Source organism: Anomaloglossus baeobatrachus, chromosome 5, assembly GCF_048569485.1.
Source record: "Anomaloglossus baeobatrachus isolate aAnoBae1 chromosome 5, aAnoBae1.hap1, whole genome shotgun sequence".
NCBI classification, from domain to species: Eukaryota; Metazoa; Chordata; class Amphibia; order Anura; family Aromobatidae; genus Anomaloglossus; species Anomaloglossus baeobatrachus.
In genome coordinates, this window is record NC_134357.1 from 228,849,541 (window position 1) to 228,875,822 (window position 26,282).

The window sequence follows — 26,282 nt, forward strand, 5'->3', positions numbered from 1 at the left end:
TGTCCTCCGTTCCCGCAGTTCCTCTAGCTGCCTCTTGCAGACCGCAGGCATACAGACCCCTCCATGATAGCGTCCTGCGCACGGAGTGACAGCTGCAGAATATTGTCATGGCTTTAATGCAGTTGAATGCTTTACAGCGCCAGAAAGCATTCAACTGCTGTAAAGTGCTGACCACAGCAGCGGCCCTGTGTATTGGACTCTATCATGGAGGAGTACTTCTTGTGGACCGCAGGCACATAGACCCCTCCATGATCGTGTCTGGTGTATGGGGCCGCCGCTGCTGTTGGCGCTTTACTGCAGTTGAATGCTTTGTGGCACTGTAAAGCATTCAACTTCAGTAAAGCCATGACGACATCCTGCAGCGGACGCTCTGTGCACCGGACGCCATCACGGAGTGGTCTGTGTGCCTGCAATCTGCAAGAAGCGGCTAGAGGCACCGCAGGAACGGAGGAGAGGTGAGAATCTTTTATTGTATGTAAATAACTGCATTAAAGCCATGACGGCACCTTGCACTGCCGTATAAGATGACCCCCGACTTTTGAGAAGCTTTTCAGGGGTTAAAAAGTCGTCTCATACGCCGGAAAATACGGTATATACATTTTTTACTGTGAGGCTTCAAACTAACAGGCAGAAAAAAAATGTGGACAACGCATGCTACATAAGTTATAACTTTTAATGTACTTGATTAAAATCTGGACATACAAAATATTATGAACGGACAAGGACAACAACACTGATGCTAAAGTGTAGGTATCGTAAATGTGCGATTACAAGTAATCAATAGCACAAAAATATTTATAGTACTATGTCTGTCCCACAAGAAAATGAAAAGTTTGAGTACAAAGCAATATTGTCGGCAAACATGCCTAAAGAGTTAAAGATTCGAGTGGGACAACATAGGAAAATAATTGAGTAGGAGCAGCTTCTGCACCAAAAGTGAATAGAGGAGAAAATGTAGCGCCAATATCACTAAACCTGGTAGTCTGGCATAGCTTCCACCTGTGTATCTGCGAGAAATATCAAGTATTATTACCTCTGTAGCGTAAGGTGAAGGTGGTGCAGGGGGATTTCCTACAGAAGGCTGTACCCTGCCGTACATTTCGCGTGTTGGATTGCCGCTTTATCAAGGAGAATAATCATACTGGCTGGCCAGGACGTTTTTAATTCATGTGGATTAGGTCACACTGTCTCCATGGAGCAGGGTTTCTGCAGTACATGCGCACCATTCCAATGCAGTTGTTCACCACCACAGCATCACGTGTCAGCACGCATGTCAGGGAGCCCGGGCTCTGTGTCGCCTCTCTCCCTCTGTGTCGCCTCTCTCCCTCTGTGTCGCCTCTCTCCCTCTGTGTCGCCTCTCCCCCTCTGTGTCGCCTCTCCCCCTCTGTGTCGCCTCTCCCCCTCTGTGTCGCCTCTCCCCCTCTGTGTCGCCTCTCCCCCTCTGTGTCGCCTCTCCCCCTCTGTGTCGCCTCTCCCCCTCTGTGTCGCCTCTCCCCCTCTGTGTCGCCTCTCCCCTAAATCTTGCAGTAAAAGAAAAAAAAAACGCATGCGGTCCCCATTCCCCCCAATTTTGATACCAGCCAAGGTAAACCCACACGGCTGGGGGCTGGTATTCTCAGGATGGGGAGCCCCCCAGTCTAAAAATATCAGACAGCAGCCACCCAGAATTGCTGCATCCATTAGATGCGACAGTCCCGGGACTCTACCCGGCTCATGCCGAATTGCCCTGGTGCGGTGGCAATCTGGGTAATAGGGAGTGAATGGCAGCCCATAGCTGCCACTAAGTCCAAGGTTAATCATGGCAGGCGTCTGAGACACCTTCCATGATTAATCTGTAGTGAAAGTAAATAAACACTGAAAAATCCTTTATTTGAAATAAAAGACAAAAAAACACGCTCTATCACCGCTTTATTAAAATCCCCAAATACCCCTCCAGGTCCGACGTAATCCACACGAGGTCCCACGACACTTTCAGCTCTGCTACATCAGAAGCTGACAGGAGCGGCTGTAGAACACTACCGCTCGCTGTAAGCTCCACAGAGCAACTGAAGTGAGTAGCATTGTCACCGGTGATGTCACTCAGGTTACCCGCGGCCACAGCAGGATTCTCGGTACAAACTGCTACAACGGATCAGTTTTTCTTTACAGGATCCGTTGCATCAGGCACACACCGGATTGTGCCCGACGGCAAAAACCAGATGTATGAAAGTAGCCTAAATTTCTACATCGCCTGGAAGTCATTAGTGGCATATCTGTCACGTATGGGTGAGGAAAGTAGGTATTTAATACACTGCTGATTTTGCAAGTTTAGCCAGCTACAAATAATGGAGAGGTCTAATTTTTCAGTAGGTACACTTCAACTGTGACAAACTGAATAAATAAAATTCTAGAAAATCACACGGTATGATGTTTTAAATAATTTTGCATTTTATTTCAGGAAATAAGTATTTGATCACGTACCAGCAAAATGTTTTTCTCACTGACCTGTTATTTTTTTTTCTTTAAGAAGCCCTCCTACTTTGCACTCATTACCTGTATTAATTGCACCTGTTTGAACTTGTGACCTGTATAAAAGACACCTGTCCATACACTCAATCACACTCCAAACTCTTCACCATGGGCATGACTAAAGAGCTTTCTAAGGACACCAGGGCCAAAATTGTAGATCTGCACAAGACTGAGATGGACTATAGGACAATAGGCAAGCAGCTTGGTGATAAGGCAACAACTGTTGGTACAATTATTATAAAATGGAAGATACACAAGATGATTGTCAATCTTACTCGGTCTGGGACTCCATTTTGCGATTTCACCTCATTCAGTAAGGATGATTCTGAGGAAGGTGAGTATGCCGTTATGGATTAAAATTCTGCAAGGCTTGCAAGGTCCCCCTACTCACACCACCAGATGTCCAGTCCCTTTTAAAGTTCGCCAGTGATCATCTAGATCAGTGTTTCTCAACTCCAGTTCTCAGGACCCACCAACAGATCATGTTTTCAGGTTTTCCTCAATGTTAGACAGGGAATAATTCCATCATCTGTGAAACATTAAGGAAAATCTGATGAGGAAAACCTGAAAACATGATCTGTTGGTGGGTCTTGAGTAGAGTTGAGCGCGGTTCGTGGTTCGTGGTTCTCCAGTTCGCGGCTCGAGTGATTTTGGGGCATGTTCTAGATCGAACTAGAACTCGAGCTTTTTGCAAAAGCTCGGTAGTTCTAGAAACGTTCGAGAACGGTTCTAGCAGCCAAAAAACAGCTAAATCATAGCTTGGTTTCTGCTGTAATAGTGTAAGTCACTCTGTGAATCAAACTATTATCACATTTCAGTGTATAGTGTGCGTGAACAGCGCCTTCAGATCACTGCTGTTTCTATAACCCTTTCACGACCGGCCGATTTTTCGCTTTCCGTTTTTTTTTTTCGCCATTCTTTTTCTGAGAGACGTAACTTTTTTATTTTTCAGTCAATATGGTCATGTGAGGGCTCATTTTTTGCGGAACGAGCTGTACTTTTAAATGAAACCATCAGTTTTACCATATTGTGTACTAGAAAATGGCAAAAAAATTCCAAATGCTGAAAAATTGCAAAAAAAGTGCGATAGCACTATGGTTTTTGAGATATTTTATTCACTGTGTTCACTATATGGTAAAACTGATGTGTGGGTGTGATGCCTCAGGTCAGTGCGAGTTCGTAGACACCAAACATGTATAGGTTTACTTTTATATAAGGGGTTAAAAAAAAATCGGAAGTTTGTCCGAAAAAAGTGGCGCACGTTTTACGCCATATTCCGTGACCCGTAGCGTTCTCATTTTTCGGGATCTTAGGCTCAATGACGGCTTATTTTTTGCGTCTCGAGCTGACGTTTCTAACGGTACCATTTTTGCGCAGATGCTACGTTTTGATCGCCTCTTATTGCATTTTGCGCAAAAGTTGTGGCGACAAAAAAACGTCGTTTTGGCGTTTGGAATTTTTTTGCCGCTACGCCGTTTACTGATCAGATTAATTGATTTTATATTTTGATAGATCGGGCGTTTCTGAACGCGGCGATACCAAATGTGTGTATATTTTTTATTTTTTTAACCCTTTAATTTTTAATGGGGCGAATGGGGGGTGATTTGAACTTTTAGGTTTTTTTGTTTTTTTTTAATTTTTTAAAACTTATTTTTTTACTTTTTTTTTTTATTTTACTAGTCCCCCTAGGGGGCTATTGCGATCAGCATTCCGATCGCTCTGCAGTATCTGCTGATCACAGCTGGAAGGCTGTAAACAGCAGATACGCTGTCTTTCTCTTTTGCTGTGCCTCGGGCACAGCGAAAGTGAAACCAATTCATGTGTAGTACAGGAGTCATCACATGACCCTGTACTACCATGACAACTATCGGGAGTCACGTGATCGCGTCACGTGACTTCCGGTTTCGGCGGTAAGTAAAACTTTACCGCGATTGCGCTTATAATGGCGCTGTCATGTATTGACAGCGCCATTATAAGGGGTTAATCGGCACGAGCAGATAACGATTCTGCTCGTGCCTAGCAGGCACACATCTCAGCTGTGAAAATCAGCTGAGATGTGTGCCGATCGCGGCATGCTGCCGCCGGAGGACCGCGGGCAGTAAGATTATGTCATTTAGGACGTAATTTTACGGCCCGCGGTCGTTAAGGGGTTAATGGCGATCGCCATTTTTTTTTTTTTTTTTTCTTGTCTTCCTTCCCTAAGCGCGCGCGTCTTGTGGGGCGGGCCAGCATGTCAGCCAATCCCAGACACACACACAGCTAAGTGGACTTTGAGCCAGAGAAGCAACGGCATGTGTGATAGGATCTGCATGTCACATGTCCCTGCATTATAAAACCGGACATTTTCTTCACGGACGCCATTATCTGCCTTCTGCGTCTTTGGTGTCAGACATCACTGTCGCAGCTCCGTCTTCCTGAGTCCTATAGCCGATACAGCTGTATGCGCTGCATACACAGCGTTAGACAGCTTAGGGAGAGCACTTTATAGCAGTCCTTTTAAGGGCTCCAACCGGCAGGGTCAGAGAGCCATAGGTGACAGGTCCTGCAAACAGCAACAGCGTCTGTGTAGCCCAGGTCAGGGATTTCCTACCTGCATTTCACCATTAGGAGGGAATAGAAAGGCAGGCTTCCATTCCTCTACCCAGAGCACCACAATCCTGCCACTGTACCCTCTTGTCCTCTGCACACTCCAACTGATAACTAAGCCATTATACTAGCAAACACTCAGTGTACCTAGTGGCATCCTATACGTGGCTATTGGACTTTGCTATAGTCCCACTAGTGCAAAGACATTTGCAGAGCGCGTCTGCCTGCATTGCACACTACAACTCATTCTAACCAAGCCATTATACTAGCAAACACTCAGTGTACCTAGTGGCATCCTATACGTGGCTATTGGACTTTGCTATAGTCCCACTAGTGCAAAGACATTTGCAGAGCGCGTCTGCCTGCATTGCACACTACAACTCATTCTAACCAAGCCATTATACTAGCAAACACTCAGTGTACCTAGTGGCATCCTATACGTGGCTATTGGACTTTGCTATAGTCCCACTAGTGCAAAGACATTTGCAGAGCGCGTCTGCCTGCATTGCACACTCCAACTCATTAAAACCAAGCCATTATACTAGCAAACACTCAGTGTACCTAGTGGCATCCTATACGTGGCTATTGGACTTTGCTATAGTCCCACTAGTGCAAAGACATTTGCATAGCGCGTCTGCCGGCATTGCACACTCAAACTCATTTTAACTAAGCCATTATACTAGCAAACACTCAGTGTACCTAGTGGCATCCTATACGTGGCTATTGGACTTTGCTATAGTCCCACTAGTGCAAAGACATTAGCAGAGCACATCTGCCTGCATTGCACACTACAACTCATTCTAACCAAGCCATTATACTAGCAAACACTCAGTGTACCTAGTGGCATCCTATACGTGGCTATTGGACTTTGCTATAGTCCCACTAGTGCAAAGACATTTGCATAGCGCGTCTGCCTGCATTGCACACTCAAACTCATTTTAACTAAGCCATTATACTAGCAAACACTCAGTGTACCTAGTGGCATCCTATACGTGGCTATTGGACTTTGCTATAGTCCCACTAGTGCAAAGACATTAGCAGAGCACATCTGCCTGCATTGCACACTACAACTCATTCTAACCAAGCCATTATACTAGCAAACACTCAGTGTACCTAGTGGCATCCTATACGTGGCTATTGGACTTTGCTATAGTCCCACTAGTGCAAAGACATTTGCATAGCGCGTCTGCCTGCATTGCACACTCAAACTCATTTTAACTAAGCCATTATACTAGCAAACACTCAGTGTACCTAGTGGCATCCTATACGTGGCTATTGGACTTTGCTATAGTCCCACTAGTGCAAAGACATTTGCAGAGCGCGTCTGCCTGCATTGCACACTCAAACTCATTTTAACTAAGCCATTATACTAGCAAACACTCAGTGTACCTAGTGGCATCCTATACGTGGCTATTGGACTTTGCTATAGTCCCACTAGTGCAAAGACATTAGCAGAGCACATCTGCCTGCATTGCACACTACAACTCATTCTAACCAAGCCATTATACTAGCAAACACTCAGTGTACCTAGTGGCATCCTATACGTGGCTATTGGACTTTGCTATAGTCCCACTAGTGCAAAGACATTTGCAGAGCGCGTCTGCCTGCATTGCACACTACAACTCATTCTAACCAAGCCATTATACTAGCAAACACTCAGTGTACCTAGTGGCATCCTATACGTGGCTATTGGACTTTGCTATAGTCCCACTAGTGCAAAGACATTTGCAGAGCGCGTCTGCCTGCATTGCACACTCCAACTCATTAAAACCAAGCCATTATACTAGCAAACACTCAGTGTACCTAGTGGCATCCTATACGTGGCTATTGGACTTTGCTATAGTCCCACTAGTGCAAAGACATTTGCATAGCGCGTCTGCCTGCATTGCACACTCAAACTCATTTTAACTAAGCCATTATACTAGCAAACACTCAGTGTACCTAGTGGCATCCTATACGTGGCTATTGGACTTTGCTATAGTCCCACTAGTGCAAAGATATTAGCAGAGCACATCTGCCTGCATTGCACACTCCAACTTTTTTAAACTAAGCAATTTTACTAGCAAACACTCAGTGTACCTAGTGGCATCCTAAACGTGGCTATTGGACTTTGCTATAGTCCCACTAGTGCAAAGACATTTGCAGAGCACGTCTGCCTGCATTGCACACTACAACTCATTGTTACTAAGCCATTATACTAGCAAACACTCAGTGTACCTAGTTGTATCCTAAACGTGGCTATTGTACTTTTGTCTATTCACAGTATTGGAACGATATTTGCAGCACGTCTGCCTGCATTGCACACTCTAACTTTTTTAAACTCAGCCATTTATAGTAGCAAACACTCAGTGTACCTAGTTGTATCCTAAACGTGGCTATTGTACTTTTGTCAATTCACAGTATTGGAACGTTATTTGCAGCACGTCTGCCTGCATTGCACACTCAAACTTTTTTAAACTCAGCCATTTATAGTAGCAAACACTCAGTGTACCTAGTTGTATCCTAAACGTGGCTATTGTACTTTTGTCTATTCACAGTATTGGAACGTTATTTGCAGCACGTCTGCCTGCATTGCACACTCTAACTTTTTTAAACTCAGCCATTATACTAGCAAACACTCAGTGTACCTAGTGGCATCCTATACGTGGCTATTGGACTTTGCTATAGTCCCACTAGTGCAAAGACATTAGCAGAGCACATCTGCCTGCATTGCACACTACAACTCATTCTAACCAAGCCATTATACTAGCAAACACTCAGTGTACCTAGTGGCATCCTATACGTGGCTATTGGACTTTGCTATAGTCCCACTAGTGCAAAGACATTTGCAGAGCGCGTCTGCCTGCATTGCACACTCCAACTCATTAAAACCAAGCCATTATACTAGCAAACACTCAGTGTACCTAGTGGCATCCTATACGTGGCTATTGGACTTTGCTATAGTCCCACTAGTGCAAAGACATTTGCATAGCGCGTCTGCCTGCATTGCACACTCAAACTCATTTTAACTAAGCCATTATACTAGCAAACACTCAGTGTACCTAGTGGCATCCTATACGTGGCTATTGGACTTTGCTATAGTCCCACTAGTGCAAAGATATTAGCAGAGCACATCTGCCTGCATTGCACACTACAACTCATTGTTACTAAGCCATTATACTAGCAAACACTCAGTGTACCTAGTTGTATCCTAAACGTGGCTATTGTACTTTTGTCTATTCACAGTATTGGAACGATATTTGCAGCACGTCTGCCTGCATTGCACACTCTAACTTTTTTAAACTCAGCCATTATACTAGCAAACACTCAGTGTACCTAGTTGTATCCTAAACGTGGCTATTGTACTTTTGTCAATTCACAGTATTGGAACGTTATTTGCAGCACGTCTGCCTGCATTGCACACTCAAACTTTTTTAAACTCAGCCATTTATAGTAGCAAACACTCAGTGTACCTAGTTGTATCCTAAACGTGGCTATTGTACTTTTGTCTATTCACAGTATTGGAACGTTATTTGCAGCACGTCTGCCTGCATTGCACACTCTAACTTTTTTAAACTCAGCCATTATACTAGCAAACACTCAGTGTACCTAGTTGTATCCTAAACGTGGCTATTTTACTTTTGTCTATTCACAGTATTGGAACGATATTTGCAGCACGTCTGCCTGCATTGCACACTCTAACTTTTTTAAACTCAGCCATTATACTAGCAAACACTCACTGTACCTAGTTGTATCCTAAACGTGGCTATTGTACTTTTGTCAATTCACAGTATTGGAACGTTATTTGCAGCACGTCTGCCTGCATTGCACACTCAAACTTTTTTAAACTCAGCCATTTATAGTAGCAAACACTCAGTGTACCTAGTTGTATCCTAAACGTGGCTATTGTACTTTTGTCAATTCACAGTATTGGAACGTTATTTGCAGCACGTCTGCCTGCATTGCACACTCAAACTTTTTTAAACTCAGCCATTTATAGTAGCAAACACTCAGTGTACCTAGTTGTATCCTAAACGTGGCTATTGTACTTTTGTCTATTCACAGTATTGGAACGTTATTTGCAGCACGTCTGCCTGCATTGCACACTCTAACTTTTTTAAACTCAGCCATTATACTAGCAAACACTCACTGTACCTAGTTGTATCCTAAACGTGGCTATTGTACTTTTGTCAATTCACAGTATTGGAACGTTATTTGCAGCACGTCTGCCTGCATTGCACACTCAAACTTTTTTAAACTCAGCCATTATACTAGCAAACACTCACTGTACCTAGTTGTATCCTAAACGTGGCTATTGTACTTTTGTCAATTCACAGTATTGGAACGTTATTTGCAGCACGTCTGCCTGCATTGCACACTCAAACTTTTTTAAACTCAGCCATTTATAGTAGCAAACACTCAGTGTACCTAGTTGTATCCTAAACGTGGCTATTGTACTTTTGTCTATTCACAGTATTGGAACGTTATTTGCAGCACGTCTGCCTGCATTGCACACTCAAACTTTTTTAAACTCAGCCATTATACTAGCAAACACTCACTGTACCTAGTTGTATCCTAAACGTGGCTATTGTACTTTTGTCAATTCACAGTATTGGAACGATATTTGCAGGACATCTGCCTGCATTGCACACTCAAACTTTTTTAAACTCAGCCATTATACTAGCAAACACTCACTGTACCTAGTTGTATCCTAAACGTGGCTATTGTACTTTTGTCTATTCACACTACTGCAAATCTATGTGCAGCACCTCTGCATGACAACCTCGTGCTCTGTTTTTAATAAGCTATAATGATAGCACAAAATACTGCCATTTTGTGGCATCATAGAACTGGCTGTTGTATTCCATTAGTGCCCCACTGGTGACAAGCTATTTCTAGCACCTCTACATCACACCCTCATGCACATTTAGCTACGCTAATGTTATAGCAAACTCATGGAATTCATTGCTGCATTTCATAATTCGGAGGGATAGAAAGTCAGGCTTCCTTTAGCTTTTCCTTCTGTTCATAGACAGCATCTCCAAGACAAATTTCCCCTCCACGTCTAAGTGTGGAGAGGCAGCTAGTGCGCATGCGTGTGCCGATGTACCCCAGCTGCAGCATAATTACAGTGTTTCGCCTAGTGAGTATGCTCAGCCTGACTGTGCCATTCCTGACGCTAAGTCTTCATTTCGGGATACAGCGCATGCTCCCACACTAAGTGTGAAAAGCCTCTTTGCACAGGTGCTTGCATTCTGTGCCGGGTCTAAGTCCTGTTTTGTGCCTAGACACCATGCTAAAGCTGATAGTTTTTTTTCAGAGACTGTATTTCATGCTACTGAGCATGCTCAGGCACTTCCTGCATCAGAGACTAGGTCCGGTAATGAACTCTTTGGCCCTGGCCCTGATGTGGGGGTCCCATATAGACCACAGGGCATCAGGTGTCCTCCCAAATGGCTTGCAGAGGCCCACACCTATGACTTGTCACCGCATTATTGATGGTCAGACGATGACTGGTGAGGTGTTTGGGTCATGGCAGCCATGAGGTCATCATTGAAGTTGCGTTTCCAAATAGGACGCTAGTTATGCCACTCATGACGTGTCACTCTGCTTTTGTCTCCAGGAGGTGCATTGTGGTTCACCCTGGTTTGGGGCGGACCCAGGTTATAAAAGGGGCTGGAGCCAACAAGGAGGTGCGCAGTCTTCTATTATGCTCCGAAAGAGCACACCTCCATGTGTTGAACCCATTGCGGCTTTAGGCCAGAGGTAGGCAGGGATAGGGTGGTGGATGCAGGCCACCACCACAGTTGGTAACGCAGAACGGTTAAGACCAGCTCCTGTCCTAACAGTCCTGCTTGTGCAGCCCAGTGGCATTAACAGGCCTGCTGCTGCTGATGCGCCTGCTGTCCACAGGTGTGGCCCCTACGCACACGGTCAGCGTACTCAATGGCCCCTGTGTTGTTAACAGGGAGTTCCTGGGCTGGGTGGGCATGTGGACCCTGTGACGCTAACAGGGCTCACAGTCTCCAGATCCGAATGGCGTCTAACTCGGTTCAGGCTACTATTAGTTTCATAGCCACACAGCTCTGTATCCTCCACCAAACCTTCAAGTTGCCAACCTCTCCTTTTCCAACTGGGAGCACGGTGGACACTGACTGCTGAAGGTGATATATACCTTTCTCTTTCTTTTCTTATTAATTTTTGTTATATAGCGGTCACAGATTATATACCACTTTATCCAAATCTGCCAGTCCCACTGTAACAGATGTTGTTTCTTCAGCAAATGTTACAGTTGTTTAACCACCAAATCCACGGACCAAAATTTTTTTCCCCTTTCCAACACACCTGTTCCCCTTTCCAACAGCATCTGTCCTTTTTCAACTCATTTTGGGATATGACCAAAAGTGCAACTGTGCAGGGACACCGTACTCAACGCCATCTCAGCACAGCAGCCATCCCTCGGTCCCTCCGATGTGGACAAGTAAAAGACCATTTCCTCCTATCCATGACAAAGTGTTGAGATTCACTCTGTGCAGCACTGGTGTTTAGTGGAAAAGTAGATCTAAGATTGCGTACCACATTCTGCAGATACTCCTGTATACGTGCGTCTATTTCTATGGCAGGAATTAGTTCGCCAAATTTTGTCTTGTACCGGGGATCTAACAGTGTGGCAACCCAGTATTCAGGATTACTTCAAATTCATACAATCCGAGGGTCATGTAGGTAGTGCAGCAAGAAGGCGCTCATGTGTCTTGTGCATCCAGGAGGACCAAGTCCTTGGTGTGTTGGTGGCAGAGAGGTGAGAATCGTGCATCCTTCCTCTGCCCTCTACCCACAACCTCGCACAACCGAAATGTGAGCAAGCTCTCACTCATCTGCTGAGTCTTCCATGCCCATCGCCAGTTCGTCCTCCATTTCTTCATGGGCTCCTGCACTTTCATCAACACTTTTTGCTGATACTATGCGCCCTTGTTAATCCCTCTCCCTCACCATGACTGCCGCATAGGTGCCGCTGACCATCTGGACCTCGTAGATCTTGTTATCCCTTCCGCATATGACTCCTCCTGTACTTCCTCCCCTTCCTCTTGTCCCAACACCTGACTCCGAATAATAATTACAGTGTGCTCCATCATGTAGATGACCAGAATTGTCACGCTGAGAATGACATTGCCAGTGCTAAACATCTTCGTCGACATTTCAAAACTGTGTAGCAGGGTGCATAGGTCCTTGATCTGACACCACTCCAGCAGCGTGATCTGCACCACCTCTGGATCAACTTATCCCAGGCTATATGTCTTACCGTATTTCAGCAGGGCTCTGCGGTGCTGCCACACACGCTGCAACATGTGCAGATTCCAATTCCTGCGTGTCGGAACATCGCATTTCCGGCGTTTAACTGCCAGACCCTAAGACTTCCGGAGTGATGAAAGTTGTTGAGCTGCTGTGTGCGCACGATGGAAGTGAGCACATAGCGAGCGTGCCCGCTGCACAAGGCCATGTAGGCCGTGATGGTGTTTTAAAAATTGCTGGAGAATTCGGATCAACACGTGAGCCATAAAAGGCACGTGTGTCACATTGCCCTGAGGATGGCCCGCAGCCAGGTTTGCATCATTGCCGCACACGGCTGTTAAGTCACCAACGTAGTCCGCTCCGTCAATTTGTACTCCGGTCGCCAGGTGACAACGTGTTCCTTTCATGAATAGTGCTGATGATGGGAGAGTAGTCGATGCCAGCGGCGCAGGTGGACGCAGGTTATGCTCACCCACTGGGCTGCATTACCTTGACAGATGCAGAATCTCTGGCTGAATGTAGCTGGTGGGTATCTCACAGATGAAATACCATCATTCAGCTACAACCAATGGGAAGACACCACACCCTTTTTTATGCCCATCCTGTCTGCAGACCACTGCCAGACATAGCTATGAACCTCTGGTTAATTTTACCCCCAGTTCAGTTTTATGATTTTGTGTGCTTGTTACCTGACTACTTTTCCTGCTTGCTGTTTATGTACCTTGTTGGCCGATACGCATTTCACCTCTGCTTGTTTTCTGATTAAGTCCTGGCCGTCCCATTCTGTTCCTGTTCCTCAATTAATGTTTTGACCCTGCCTGACTACTATTCTCTGTAATAGCGTTGTGACTCACATTTCCCATACATTTCAAAGTAAAACTTTGACCGCCTGATGGCATTGAGCTCTGCTGCCAGCATAGTAAGGAGGTGTGTGGTAGTCCTTGTGCGCAGTTGCAAGGAAGGGTGGCCTGACCACACAGGGTTTGCGCAAAGGTAGAGGACCCACACGAGGTTGAAGAGGCAGAAGCAGTGTATTAACTTCTACATACAGAACAAGGATTGAAACAACTCGTGGGGACGGCAAGACTTGTACAGCAGACCCTTCTCCATCTCTCACCATAGTTTGCCAGTGCCCAGTCAGTGACATGTAATGACCCTGTCTATGCTTACTGGTCCAAGTATCTGTGTTGAAATGCACCCTGTCGCACACAGATTTTCTCAAGGAAGTGGTGATGTTGTGTGCGACATGCCGGTGTAGCGCGGGCATGCTTTTCTTGGAGAAGCAGTGGTGATTGGGCATCTGGTACTGGGGCACAGCGACAGACATAAGGTCTGTAAAATCCTGTGTGTCCACTACGCGTAAAGGCAGCATTTCGGTAGCCAACAGCTTACAGAGGGATAGAGTCAACCACTTAGCTTTGTCATGGGTCGCAGGAAGTGGCCTTTTATTTGACCACATCTGAGGGACAGAGATCTGGCTGCTGTGTGTAGACGGTGTTGAGTCGGGTGTCCCTGGAAAAATGCAGCTTTGTGAGGAAAGTGCAGGCGGAGACATGATGTTGCCTTCATCCAAAGTTGGTGCTATCGATGTCTGAGAGAGCTGTACACACTCACTTGTTTCCCCTTCCAAACCAACTGACGACCTACCAAGCAAACTGCCTGTTGCGGTTACAGTGGTGGAAGTTGTGGGTGGAAAAACAGGTGTGACAGCTGTCCCCACAGTCCTAGAAGATGACGAGCGCGCGGATGCACTGGAAGGGGCAGGCGGTGGATGGTTCGCTCCGCTAGGCCGCATTGCAGCACGGTGAGCTTCCCATCGGGCCATATGATATTTATTCATGTGACGATTCATGGAAGAAGTTGTCAAACTGCTGAGGTTTTGACCTCTACTAAGAGAACCATGACAAATTTTACAGATCACATAATTTGGGCGATCTTTTTCTATGTCAAAAAAGGACCTGGCTAGGCAAGGCTTAGAGGCCATGCGACCTGTTGATCCACCCCGAATAATGCTCAGAGGCAGAGTGGTGGCTGAGGATGCAGTTGTAGACGTGCTACCAGTGCTCCGACTGTGTCCAGGAAGGCGCCAGGTTACTTCGACGTCGGTTGCATCCTCCTCCACCGCCTCTGTTGACCTCCTCGAGTGTCTGACTGTGGGTTGACAGTAGGTGTGATCTAGAACTTAATCATCAATTGTTGTGTTTGCACTCCCCTACCCCTCAGACCGAGTTTCTTCTTGCCCTGACCGAATATTTAAGTTGTCATCCCAATCGGGTATCTGCGTCTCATCTTCATCAGTATGTTCCTCATTGCCTATAACCACAGTTGTTGGAAAGGCAGCATTTTGGTAGCCAACAGTTTGCATATGATGAAAGTCAACCTCCAAGCCATTTCATGCCCTTCTAAAAGCATGTAAAACACAGCGAGGGGACTCCAACCACAGTCTCCCTCGTTGCCACTAACTGGGCCACACACACCCCACTTGACTGGCATCGGTTGAGCCCCCTTTTGAAAAAGAAAAAGATGCTTTGCATGAAGCACTCTCAAAAATACGCGTGCCTTTCCCGTCCCCTGGCTGACCCAGGGGAAGAAAAGTCCTCTGAGAGCCATGACTTGTTCATCTTGGTTCTTTTAGAGACACAGCGAGGGGACTCCAACCACAGTCTCCCTCGTTGCCACTAACTGGGCCACACACACCCCACTTGACTGGCATCGGTTGAGCCCCCTTTTGAAAAAGAAAAAGATGCTTTGCATGAAGCACTCTCAAAAATACGCGTGCCTTTCCCGTCCCCTGGCTGACCCAGGGGAAGAAAAGTCCTCTGAGAGCCATGACTTGTTCATCTTGGTTCTTTTAGAGACACAGCGAGGGGACTCCAACCACAGTCTCCCTCGTTGCCACTAACTGGGCCACACACACCCCACTTGACTGGCATCGGTTGAGCCCCCTTTTGAAAAAGAAAAAGATGCTTTGCATGAAGCACTCTCAAAAATACGCGTGCCTTTCCCGTCCCCTGGCTGACCCAGGGGAAGAAAAGTCCTCTGAGAGCCATGACTTGTTCATCTTGGTTCTTTTAGAGACACAGCGAGGGGACTCCAACCACAGTCTCCCTCGTTGCCACTAACTGGGCCACACACACCCCACTTGACTGGCATCGGTTGAGCCCCCTTTTGAAAAAGAAAAAGATGCTTTGCATGAAGCACTCTCAAAAATACGCGTGCCTTTCCCGTCCCCTGGCTGACCCAGGGGAAGAAAAGTCCTCTGAGAGCCATGACTTGTTCATCTTGGTTCTTTTAGAGACACAGCGAGGGGACTCCAACCACAGTCTCCCTCGTTGACACTAACTGGGCCACACACACCCCACTTGACTGGCATCGGTTGACCCCCCCTTTTGACAAAGAAAAAGATGCTTTGCATGAAGCACTCTCAAAAATACGCGTGCCTTTCCCGTCCCCTGGCTGACCCAGGGGAAGAAAAGTCCTCTGAGAGCCATGACTTGTTCATCTTGGTTCTTTTAGAGACACAGCGAGGGGACTCCAACCACAGTCTCCCTCGTTGACACTAACTGGGCCACACACACCCCACTTGACTGGCATCGGTTGACCCCCCCTTTTGACAAAGAAAAAGATGCTTTGCATGAAGCACTCTCAAAAATACGCGTGCCTTTCCCGTCCCCTGGCTGACCCAGGGGAAGAAAAGTCCTCTGAGAGCCATGACTTGTTCATCTTGGTTCTTTTAGAGACACAGCGAGGGGACTCCAACCACAGTCTCCCTCGTTGCCACTAACTGGGCCACACACACCCCACTTGACTGGCATCGGTTGACCCCCCCTTTTGACAAAGAAAAAGATGCTTTGCATGAAGCACTCTCAAAAATACGCGTGCCTTTCCCGTCCCCTGGCTGACCCAGGGGAAGAAAAGTCCTCTGAGAGCCATGACTTGTTCATCTTGGTTCTTTTAGAGACACAGCGAGGGGACTCCAACCACAGTCTCCCTCGTTGCCACTAACTGGGCCACACACACCCCACTTGACTGGCATCGGTTGACCCCCCCTTTTGACAAAGAAAAAGATGCTTTGCATGAAGCACTCTCAAAAATACGCGTGCCTTTCCCGTCCCCTGGCTGACCCAGGGGAAGAAAAGTCCTCTGAGAGCCATGACTTGTTCATCTTGGTTCTTTTAGAGACACAGCGAGGGGACTCCAACCACAGTCTCCCTCGTTGCCACTAACTGGGCCACACACACCCCACTTGACTGGCATCGGTTGACCCCCCCCTTTTGACAAAGAAAAAGATGCTTTGCATGAAGCACTCTCAAAAATACGCGTGCCTTTCCCGTCCCCTGGCTGACCCAGGGGAAGAAAAGTCCTCTGAGAGCCATGACTTGTTCATCTTGGTTCTTTTAGAGACACAGCGAGGGGACTCCAACCACAGTCTCCCTCGTTGCCACTAACTGGGCCACACACACCCCACTTGACTGGCATCGGTTGAGCCCCCTTTTGAAAAAGAAAAAGATGCTTTGCATGAAGCACTCTCAAAAATACGCGTGCCTTTCCCGTCCCCTGGCTGACCCAGGGGAAGAAAAGTCCTCTGAGAGCCATGACTTGTTCATCTTGGTTCTTTTAGAGACACAGCGAGGGGACTCCAACCACAGTCTCCCTCGTTGCCACTAACTGGGCCACACACACCCCACTTGACTGGCATCGGTTGACCCCCCCTTTTGACAAAGAAAAAGATGCTTTGCATGAAGCACTCTCAAAAATACGCGTGCCTTTCCCGTCCCCTGGCTGACCCAGGGGAAGAAAAGTCCTCTGAGAGCCATGACTTGTTCATCTTGGTTCTTTTAGAGACACAGCGAGGGGACTCCAACCACAGTCTCCCTCGTTGCCACTAACTGGGCCACACACACCCCACTTGACTGGCATCGGTTGACCCCCCCTTTTGACAAAGAAAAAGATGCTTTGCATGAAGCACTCTCAAAAATACGCGTGCCTTTCCCGTCCCCTGGCTGACCCAGGGGAAGAAAAGTCCTCTGAGAGCCATGACTTGTTCATCTTGGTTCTTTTAGAGACACAGCGAGGGGACTCCAACCACAGTCTCCCTCGTTGCCACTAACTGGGCCACACACACCCCACTTGACTGGCATCGGTTGAGCCCCCTTTTGAAAAAGAAAAAGATGCTTTGCATGAAGCACTCTCAAAAATACGCGTGCCTTTCGCCTCCCCTGGCTGACCCAGGGGAAGAAAAGTCCTCTGAGAGCCAGGTCCACATTGTCAGTGGACAGACACGTGTGCTTATCTGCCAGCAGACCCCCAGCAGCACTGAAGACAGGTTCCGAGAGAACGCTGGCTGCAGGACACGACAAGATCCTCAAGGCGTACGTGGCGAGCTCAGGCAATTTATCCAGATTGGAAGCCTAAAATGAGCAGGGCTCAAGTTGCACAATAATGGAATCGATGTTTCTTTGCATATACTCATATATCTGTGTGTCTCCCTCTTTTTCCTTGTCCAGCTGTTTTGTTTTCACATGAGTATATGTCCTTGTCACTTTCCCATGTGTTTGTGTTATGTTGTGAGTTGTTTGTCACCTTTTGGACACCTTTCAGGGTGTTTTCTAGGTGTTTTACTGTGTTTGTGATTGCCTGCCATTGTTTCCTATGGGCTCGAGTTCGGTTCGTCGAACGTTCGACGAGCCGAACTCGAGCCAGACCCCCCGTTCGGCGAACCGCCTCGAGCCGAACCGGGACCGGTTCGCTCATCTCTAGTCTTGAGGACTGGAGTTGAGAAACACTGATCTAGATGATCCAGAGGATGCATAAAAGGTCGTTGTCAGATGAGACCAAAATAGAACTTTTTGGTATCAACTTCACTCGCTGTGTTTTAGAGGAGGAAGGTGGATGAGTACAACCCCAGGAACACCGTTTCAACCGTGAATCATGAGAATGGAAATCTCATATTTTAGAAGTACTTTTCTGCAAAGGGGGCAGGACGACTGCACCATATTGAAGGGAGGATGGTCATGCATCGTAAGATTTTGGCCATCAGCCTCCTTCTCGCAGTAAGCGAATTGAAGATGGGTTGTGGCTGGGTATTACAGCATGACAATAACCTGAAACACACCATCGGGGCCACTAAGGAGTGGCTCCTTCAGAAGCATTTCAAGTTTCTGGAGTGGCCTACCCAGTCTGCAGACCTGAACCTAATAAAAAATATGTAGAGGGAGCTGAAACAAAATGTTGCACAGTGACAGCCCCGAAACCTGAAAGATCTGGAGAAGATCTGTATGAATGAGTGCGCCAAAATCCCTGCTGCAGTGTGTGCCAACTTGATCAAGAACTAAAGGAAATGTCTGACCTCTGTAATTACTAACAAAGGTTTCTGTACCAAATATTAAGTTTGTTTTTCTACTCTATCAAATACTTATTTCTTCAAAAGTAATACAGTGTGATTTTCTGGATTTTTTTTTTTATTATTATTATTATTATTATTATTCTGTCTCTCATAGGTGAAAATTACAGACCTCTCCATTCTTCATCCAGCAGTGTATCAAACATTTATTTTCCCCACTCTACATCTGTATTGTTGCCTCTGTGTCTTTACATTTTTAGCTGTTTTCTACTGTAATCCTTGACACCGGCGTTTACAATATCTAGGCAATGGAGATCTGGACTTTTTGTTGCCTTCTGGCGACAGATTAGTAATGTGAAACTGTAAATACTGCTGTGTTGATGCACATGGTAGAGCGTTATCTTCTGCCATATGCATTAAAGGGAACCTGTCAGGTGCAATATGCACCCAGAACCACGAGCAGTTCTGGGCGTATATCACTAATCCCTGCTTAACCGTCACTGTATACACTAGCATATATAAAGGGATCTATAGAAAAAGTATTTTTTAAGATTGTTTATCTTTTGCTAATGAGTGCAGGGACTAGTCTTAAGTGCGTTATATCTCCCAACTAGTCCGCCCTCTTAGCATGGCAGCACACTATTCAATTCAGCATCACCAGCGGTGACGCGTGTACCTGTGTTCGCTGTGACCGACATTTCCGGTCATGCTCAGTATGAACCCAGATTTACGCATCCCGGCTTCAGATAGGTCTACTGCGCATGACTGGAAGTGGCGGGCATTCAGAAGAGCGGTCACAGTCAACACAGGTTTGTGTGGCATTACTAGTGACGCTGCATTGAACAGCATGTTAGTACACTCCTGTGGGCGTGCTAACATGCTAAGAGGGCGGATTAGTCAGGGGAAAGAACACCCTTGTGACTAGTCCTCGCGGTCATTAGCATAAGATAAAGATACTTCTCTAAAGATCTCTTTATATCTATTCTGGTGTATACAGTGACGGTTAAGCAGGGATTAGCAATATGCACCCAGAACTGCTTGTGGATCTGGGTGCATATTACACCTGACAGGTTCCCTTTAACAGAGAAGCATTTGTAGTTTCATATCACTAATCCCTCAGCAGCAGGCAGCAAACACAACAGAATCTTTCTGCCCCTCTATATACAGCCCCATCGTGCAGTACATTGTGCCACTTAGTTATCAATACACATGCACATCGATGTTTCCTGATTATAAACTTTGCACTGTAATGAAGAAGGCTTCAGCCGCCTCCATGACCTCATTACTTACAGAAGCCGCTCCATTGTAGACGCCACCCAGAGCAGAGTAATGCTGGCAGGCAGCATGTGATTGACCAGCACAGGTGGAATGACAGCAGGACAGTTCCAATTGTAACTGGAGGGGCACCCTTTGGTGGGGGATTTGTGCAAACCAGGGAAAATGAAAAACTAAATTGCCACAAATGAATAGATGTTAACATTATTATAAGACCACCCTTTTTTTATCTTGCCACTGGACAAGACCCCTGCTGACCTCCTGTTACCTGCCGGTTTCCCTGGCACTCTTCTGATTAGTAGGTCAGACATGATGTACGCATGACATTGCTCCACGTCTGCCCGTCAAGAGGTGTGGGGGATGCCAAAGTCAATCTAGTTGAGCAAAATGATTTGAAGGACCATGTTGGTAGACCTTTTTATTTTTTTTATTTTATTTATTTTTTTATAGGGGGAGGGGGGTCCATTGCATTCAAGTTAATGAGAAACATTACTGCTCAGGAAGGAGTGAATACAGTGCAGTCTCGACCAGGAGGAACAACATTTTGGGAGTTAAATGTTCTCTATCTGGAAAATGGTGCAGTATTTGCAATTACAATGCATAATAGTTTTAAGAACCCATTAAACCATCTGCTCCATGTTCTAGTCATTATTCTGACTGAAAGACAACAAACTGTAGCAGCATCCTCTTCCCAATGACCTCTACAATGGAATAGAAATATTTAAGCCTCAGCCATAAATACTACAGATTATTCTCTAGATTTACAGAGGGAAATAATGGAAAAGATTGTTTCCAAAGAATCAGTAACTGGAATATTGTCTACAGCTGCTTCATTAAAGCGCACCAATCACCAGGATTTCCGTATATAACCTAAAGCCAGTGCTATGCTGGCACTATCAGGCTGATTCTCCACATATCTTTTGTTGTCAGCTAGGATATATAGGATTTGAAACCAAGAAAGTAAAGTTTATAAAATAAACAGCTTCTTGAGTGACAGCAGCTGAGGATCAGATAATATCTGGGGGGTGTATTGAGAGTTATTTTCTTGGATTTCAAAACCTATACATCCAAGCTGACCATTACAGGACAAAACTGCAACATGTGCACAGACCCTAATGGGTACCCACAAACTCTATTATGTTGAGTTTTTCTAAACTTACACTCTGCTCTGTTTTTGTGCCACCTACAGATCGAAGGCAGAGATGCGGCATACCTGTCGTGGCACGATCAATCTGGCCACTGCCAATATTTCTGTGGAGGATTCCTGCAATTTTGTGATTTCCAATGGGGGAGCACAGACATATCATCTGAAGGCAAGTTCCGAAGTGGAGCGTCAACGCTGGATTACAGCACTAGAGCTTGCCAAGGCACGGGCTGTCAAGATGCAGGCAGAATCGGGTAAGTCAGGCTTTCAGCAGTTGAACTGCACATACACCTTGTTAGCTTATTGCTTCCGAATTCTAAATCTATTGGTTGTTTCTTGCAGATGACTCTGGAGATGATGATGCCACCTCTCAGACAGATAAAGCAGAAGTTCACAACACACTTCGTGCACTCTCAGGAAAGGTTGAAGATTTGGGTACGTGCAATGACCTTATTGCAAAACATGGAACCGCTCTGCAACGATCTCTGAGTGAGTTAGAGAGTCTGCGCCTCCCTCAAGACAGCTCCGAAAAGATCAAGCAGGTCAACGAGAGAGCAACACTCTTCAGGATCACCTCTAATGCAATGATAAATGTGAGTGTAAAGAAGCTCTATATCATTCGTGATAGTAAGAAAATAAAAAACCGCAATCCACTTAATTGTGTTAGCCTATGTTTTTGTTAAAAATAGCTCAGCTGTTCATGATTGGATAAAAAATACCTTAATACCGCTGTAATTGGCGCTCCTCTGATGTCTGCAGTGGGTTTTCTGTCGGCTGCGTGACCATCAAGAAGAGTCTGCGCTGTCAGCATAGGCGCTTCACCAATCTTGGCGCTAACTATGAAGCTTTATGACTCCGTCCAGCTGTTAAGTAATGAATTCTTAACCCTGATTTAGAGCTGGATTGTTTCTAAAAAAAAGAAAAATCATACTTGCCTCCAGGAATTGGCTCAGCTCCTCCGCTAACAGCGTTGAGTTTTCTTTGTCGGTCATGTGATCAGAGCATCAGTATCACTCACAAGTGGGGTTTTTGTTTTTTTTTATAATCAGCTGAGCTGTTAAGAATACAATACCTATCTTCTTATGTAATTTAGATTAAAATGTGTAAGGGAATGAATGAAAAAGAATACAATACTATTTTTGTGTTGCAATATCATTTTATTAGTGAGTGTAAATATTTTTAAGTGTGGCAACCTGAGCCTTGTGCTGTACACCCTCTCTCTATGGCTATGACAAGGCCATCTTCTGCAGAGAGTGCAAAAACAAGAAGGTAAGAAGGTAGACATTTCGGTTTCTTTGCTCCTTTTCTTGTGTTTTTGTGTATGCAGGAAGAATGAACTGATTCCTTCTTATCTGCCATTCGTTTTCCCTTTCAGGCATGTCGAGATTTCATGTCTCTTGCAGAGAGTCACAGTAAGCGCTGGCAGAGAGCTTTGCAATATGAACGAGATCAGAGGTTACGCTTGGAAGAGACATTGGAGCAGTTGGCAAAGCAGCACAATCACTTGGAGCGGGCTTTCCGTGGAGCCACTGTGCTGCCTGCAGAGTCTCGTTCTGGGGTCTCTAAAGGTGAGATGCTGCAAAGCTTCTGTGTACCTGAAAACTACAGAAATCATAAATGTAGCACAATGGTTCAGTGCTTTAGTATTGCTATTCGAGATGAGCGGACTCGCAGATATCCATGACTGGCGGGTCCCTGCTAAATGTTTTAAAAAAAAATCCAAAGCTCTGTGTCTTGGCGGCAAGCTACTTCCAGGTCGCACATTCATTTCCAGTGCTGCGTGTGTCTAGATCGTGCACTAAAAATAAAGGTAGATGCTAGAATGTACGGGCTCCTTCCAGGTATGATGTAATTTGTCATGTGATTGGGGGGGCATGTTCAAAATGCAGCCCGATGTTTGCCAGACTGAATGAACATTCTTTTTCTAAGTCCAAGTGGGTGTGGAGTTGTTTATACTAGAAGTGGAGGTCTGGGGGTAAGACCTCCTAGATGGGGTGGGGGGATGAGCCAATCTCTGCACCTGCAATGTTTCCTCCTCTGCTCATCATGTGCCTCCTGGTTTATGATTCTAAGGATGAGAATATCTCTGTGCCTGCGATGTTTCCTTCTGTCCACTATAATCATGCAGGGGGAGGTTGGTGTGGGAGGGGGCAAAGCCCCCTTTTTCATGATTATAGTGGACAGGAAGAAAAATCGTGGGGGGCAGAGATCTACTCATTCTGAGCCTCCTGGTTCATGATTAGATCTACTCATCCTGAGCCATGGTTCATGATTCATGAACCAGGAAGCTCAGGAGGAGCAGATCTCTGTTTCCTATATGATTATATTGGACAGGGGGACACATCGTGGGCGCAGAGGAGCGCTGCACATCTAGGCATGAACCAGGAGGTTTAGGGTGAACAGATCTCTGCGCCCGCTCACATAGAGGAATGCTACACATCTATTCATGAACAGGGAGGCTCAGGATGAGTAGATCTGTTCATCCTTAGCCTCCTGGTTCATGAGATGTACAGCACTTCTCTATGTGAACGGGCACAGAGATCTGTTCACCCTAAACCTCCTGGTGCATGAGACGTACAGCACTCCTCTGTGTGAGCCGGCGCAGATATCTGTTCATCCTGAGCCTCATCCTGTGTTGTAGTTTTCTCATCCTAGCAGGTGTTTAAGATGGATCATCCAGTCAATCTGTTCTTGGGTTTGAAACGTAGCACATCCAATTTCTGGCACACTATTATCACAAATTGCCCAGGTGGGTGAAAGGTATATGTGTGATGTCACATGTCTTTTTGTGTCTTTAGACCCATGCGGGACTGGGAAAGGAGACCTAAGTGATGAAGATGATGAGAATGAATTCTTTGATGCTCCTGAAATCATTAGCAGTCCTTCCCAAGATGGCTTGGGGCACAAGTAAGTATGGAGGAAGGTTTTAAAAAGGTTTTTTAAATCTCTCTATATATTTTTATATCACTGGCAGTACCTGACCTGGGCACCATCAATCAACTTGGAAGTTGCCCTTGCCCTCTGTTGAAGAGCTCTCTAAAGCCTCTAGTTGGCCTTAAGTACACACTTCATAGGGATATTTCACAACGGTGCACCGTATTTTTCGGACTATAAGATGCACGGGACCATAAGTCTCACCCTGCTTTTAGAGAAGGAAAATAGGAAAATAAAATTTTAGGCTAAAAATGTGGTCATGACACACTGTTATGGGGCGAGGATCTGCTGCTGACACTGTTATGGAGGTAATGTCCCTAAATTCTCTAAGGTACCCCATCCTGGTAATGATTCGCCTGCCTTGTATATGATCCCCATCCTTGTATATATATGTCCCTCATCCTGAAAATACCCCCATCCTGCTATATACTGTCATCCTGGTATGTGCTCCCATCCTGCTATATACCCCTTCCTGGCGTATGGCCACATCCTGCTATATACCCCCATCCTGGTATATGGCTGCATCCTGCTCATAATATACTCCATCCTGGTGTATACCCCCATCCTGGTGTATACCCCCATCCTGGTGTATACCCCCATCCTGCTGTATACCCCCATCCTGCTATATACCCCCATGCTGCTATATGGCCTGCATCCTGTGGCACACCAAAAAATAAAAGTTTATACTCGCCTTTCCCCACTCCCTGCAGCATCGCTTCTCCTCCCGTCTGTGCCAGTAGCAGCGCCGCAGAGTGCAGCCGGCCACGATCCCTGCAGCATCGTGATGTCCTCCTGTCTGTGCCGGCTGCGTGTGGACACGTGCGCACAGCAATCACGTCATCGCTGTGCACACCACTAGTCTCCACACACAGTCGCAGCCAGCACAGACAGGAGGACGAGCGAGGCTGCAGGGATCGTGGCCGGTGAGTATACTGATTCACTGCACCCCGCGCTGATGATGATGAGCGGGGGGCAGTGAATATAGCCGCACATGATCACTCCAGGCTGTAGTTGCCTGGGGTGATCATGCCGGACGGCTGTTTACTATGCGCGCACCCCCACCCATCATCCCGCCCACCTGTCAGCGCCGGCTTCAGCGCTGAGATGATGGGCTGGAGGATGCATACATATGAAATGAGCGGGCCCACGTGGTCACGGGAGGCTGCTACAGCCTGCTCGTGCCCCCATGACCCACAGCCACATTCAGACTGTAAGACGCACCCCCCCACTTTCCCCCAACATTTGCGGGGAAAAAAAGTGCGTCTTATAGTCCGAAAAATACGGTACTTGTTTTTCTTCATTGTTGAATCTCATTGTAGACATGTTAGATCTGGAAATTGGGACATGATTATTAAGGTCAAAATTGGTTTCTATGAGCCTAATGAGCCACTGTACCCTGCAGCCATGGCAACTTTTGGAGTCTGCGATTGTGAAGTGCCAATAGGCTAAAGAGGGAGCCTATTCTCTGTTAGCTATCGAAATGTTGCTGTTTGCTAGTGGTATTTAGTGGGTTAAACATTGATGATTGGAGCTCATATCAATGGCAGCTGATGCGGCATGGTGTCAGCTATGACATACAGCTGACACACACTGCATTCTTGCCCTTCCGAGAGCTTTTACTTAATCCTCAGTGCTGCTTTTTTATGGTGCTGAGATCTAAGTTAGCTTAATGACTGCAGTAAAAAGATTCATCAGCAGTTGCTAATTAGTTGACTAGGTGAGAAGCCACTGACAGGGGGTCTCAGAGGTAATGTCTCTCCATATGTAGAGGGACATGTCTGACATGCCAGTGTAAGGAGATTTATTCTCCTCTGGGGAATTAAATACACAGACATACCCCTTAGATCCCAATGTGAGGCCTCTTGTCTAACCAAAACTCCTGCGTTGCATTGAAGAGGGGCAACACCCCTCACGTGTCTACAAACAAAGTTTCTGCTTTGGCTTCTTATCCTAAGTTGTGTGGCAAGGCTTGATTAAAGGGTCAATATTGAATATCGATTGTTATATCCAGTAGCTGACATCGGAGATGAAATCCTGTATTGTTCAATCATCATCTACCTCTAATAGCCGCTGCTACCCGTCTGTGACATTGGAATTCACAGCTCTCGTCCCGGTGGGGCATGCTGTTCTTATCGCCCATCGGTACGGTCACCAGGTGTTGTTGGGTTGCCCTGAAAGCTGGGGGTCTGCTGAAGATCTCCATGCATGTCATGGCGGCTTGTG

General features: G+C 46.2%; 1 protein-coding gene across 1 annotated transcript in view; it reads left to right on the forward strand.

Moving 5' to 3' along the window:
* OSBP (oxysterol binding protein) overlaps window positions 1–26,282 on the forward strand; it is a 95,981-nt gene that overhangs the window by 35,351 nt on the left and 34,348 nt on the right. The window contains exons 3-6 of the mRNA XM_075349145.1: window positions 21,171–21,379; window positions 21,468–21,718; window positions 22,501–22,693; window positions 23,924–24,032. Of these exons, the coding sequence (XP_075205260.1) occupies window positions 21,171–21,379; window positions 21,468–21,718; window positions 22,501–22,693; window positions 23,924–24,032 (762 nt within the window). The remainder of the gene's footprint in view (window positions 1–21,170; window positions 21,380–21,467; window positions 21,719–22,500; window positions 22,694–23,923; window positions 24,033–26,282) is intronic.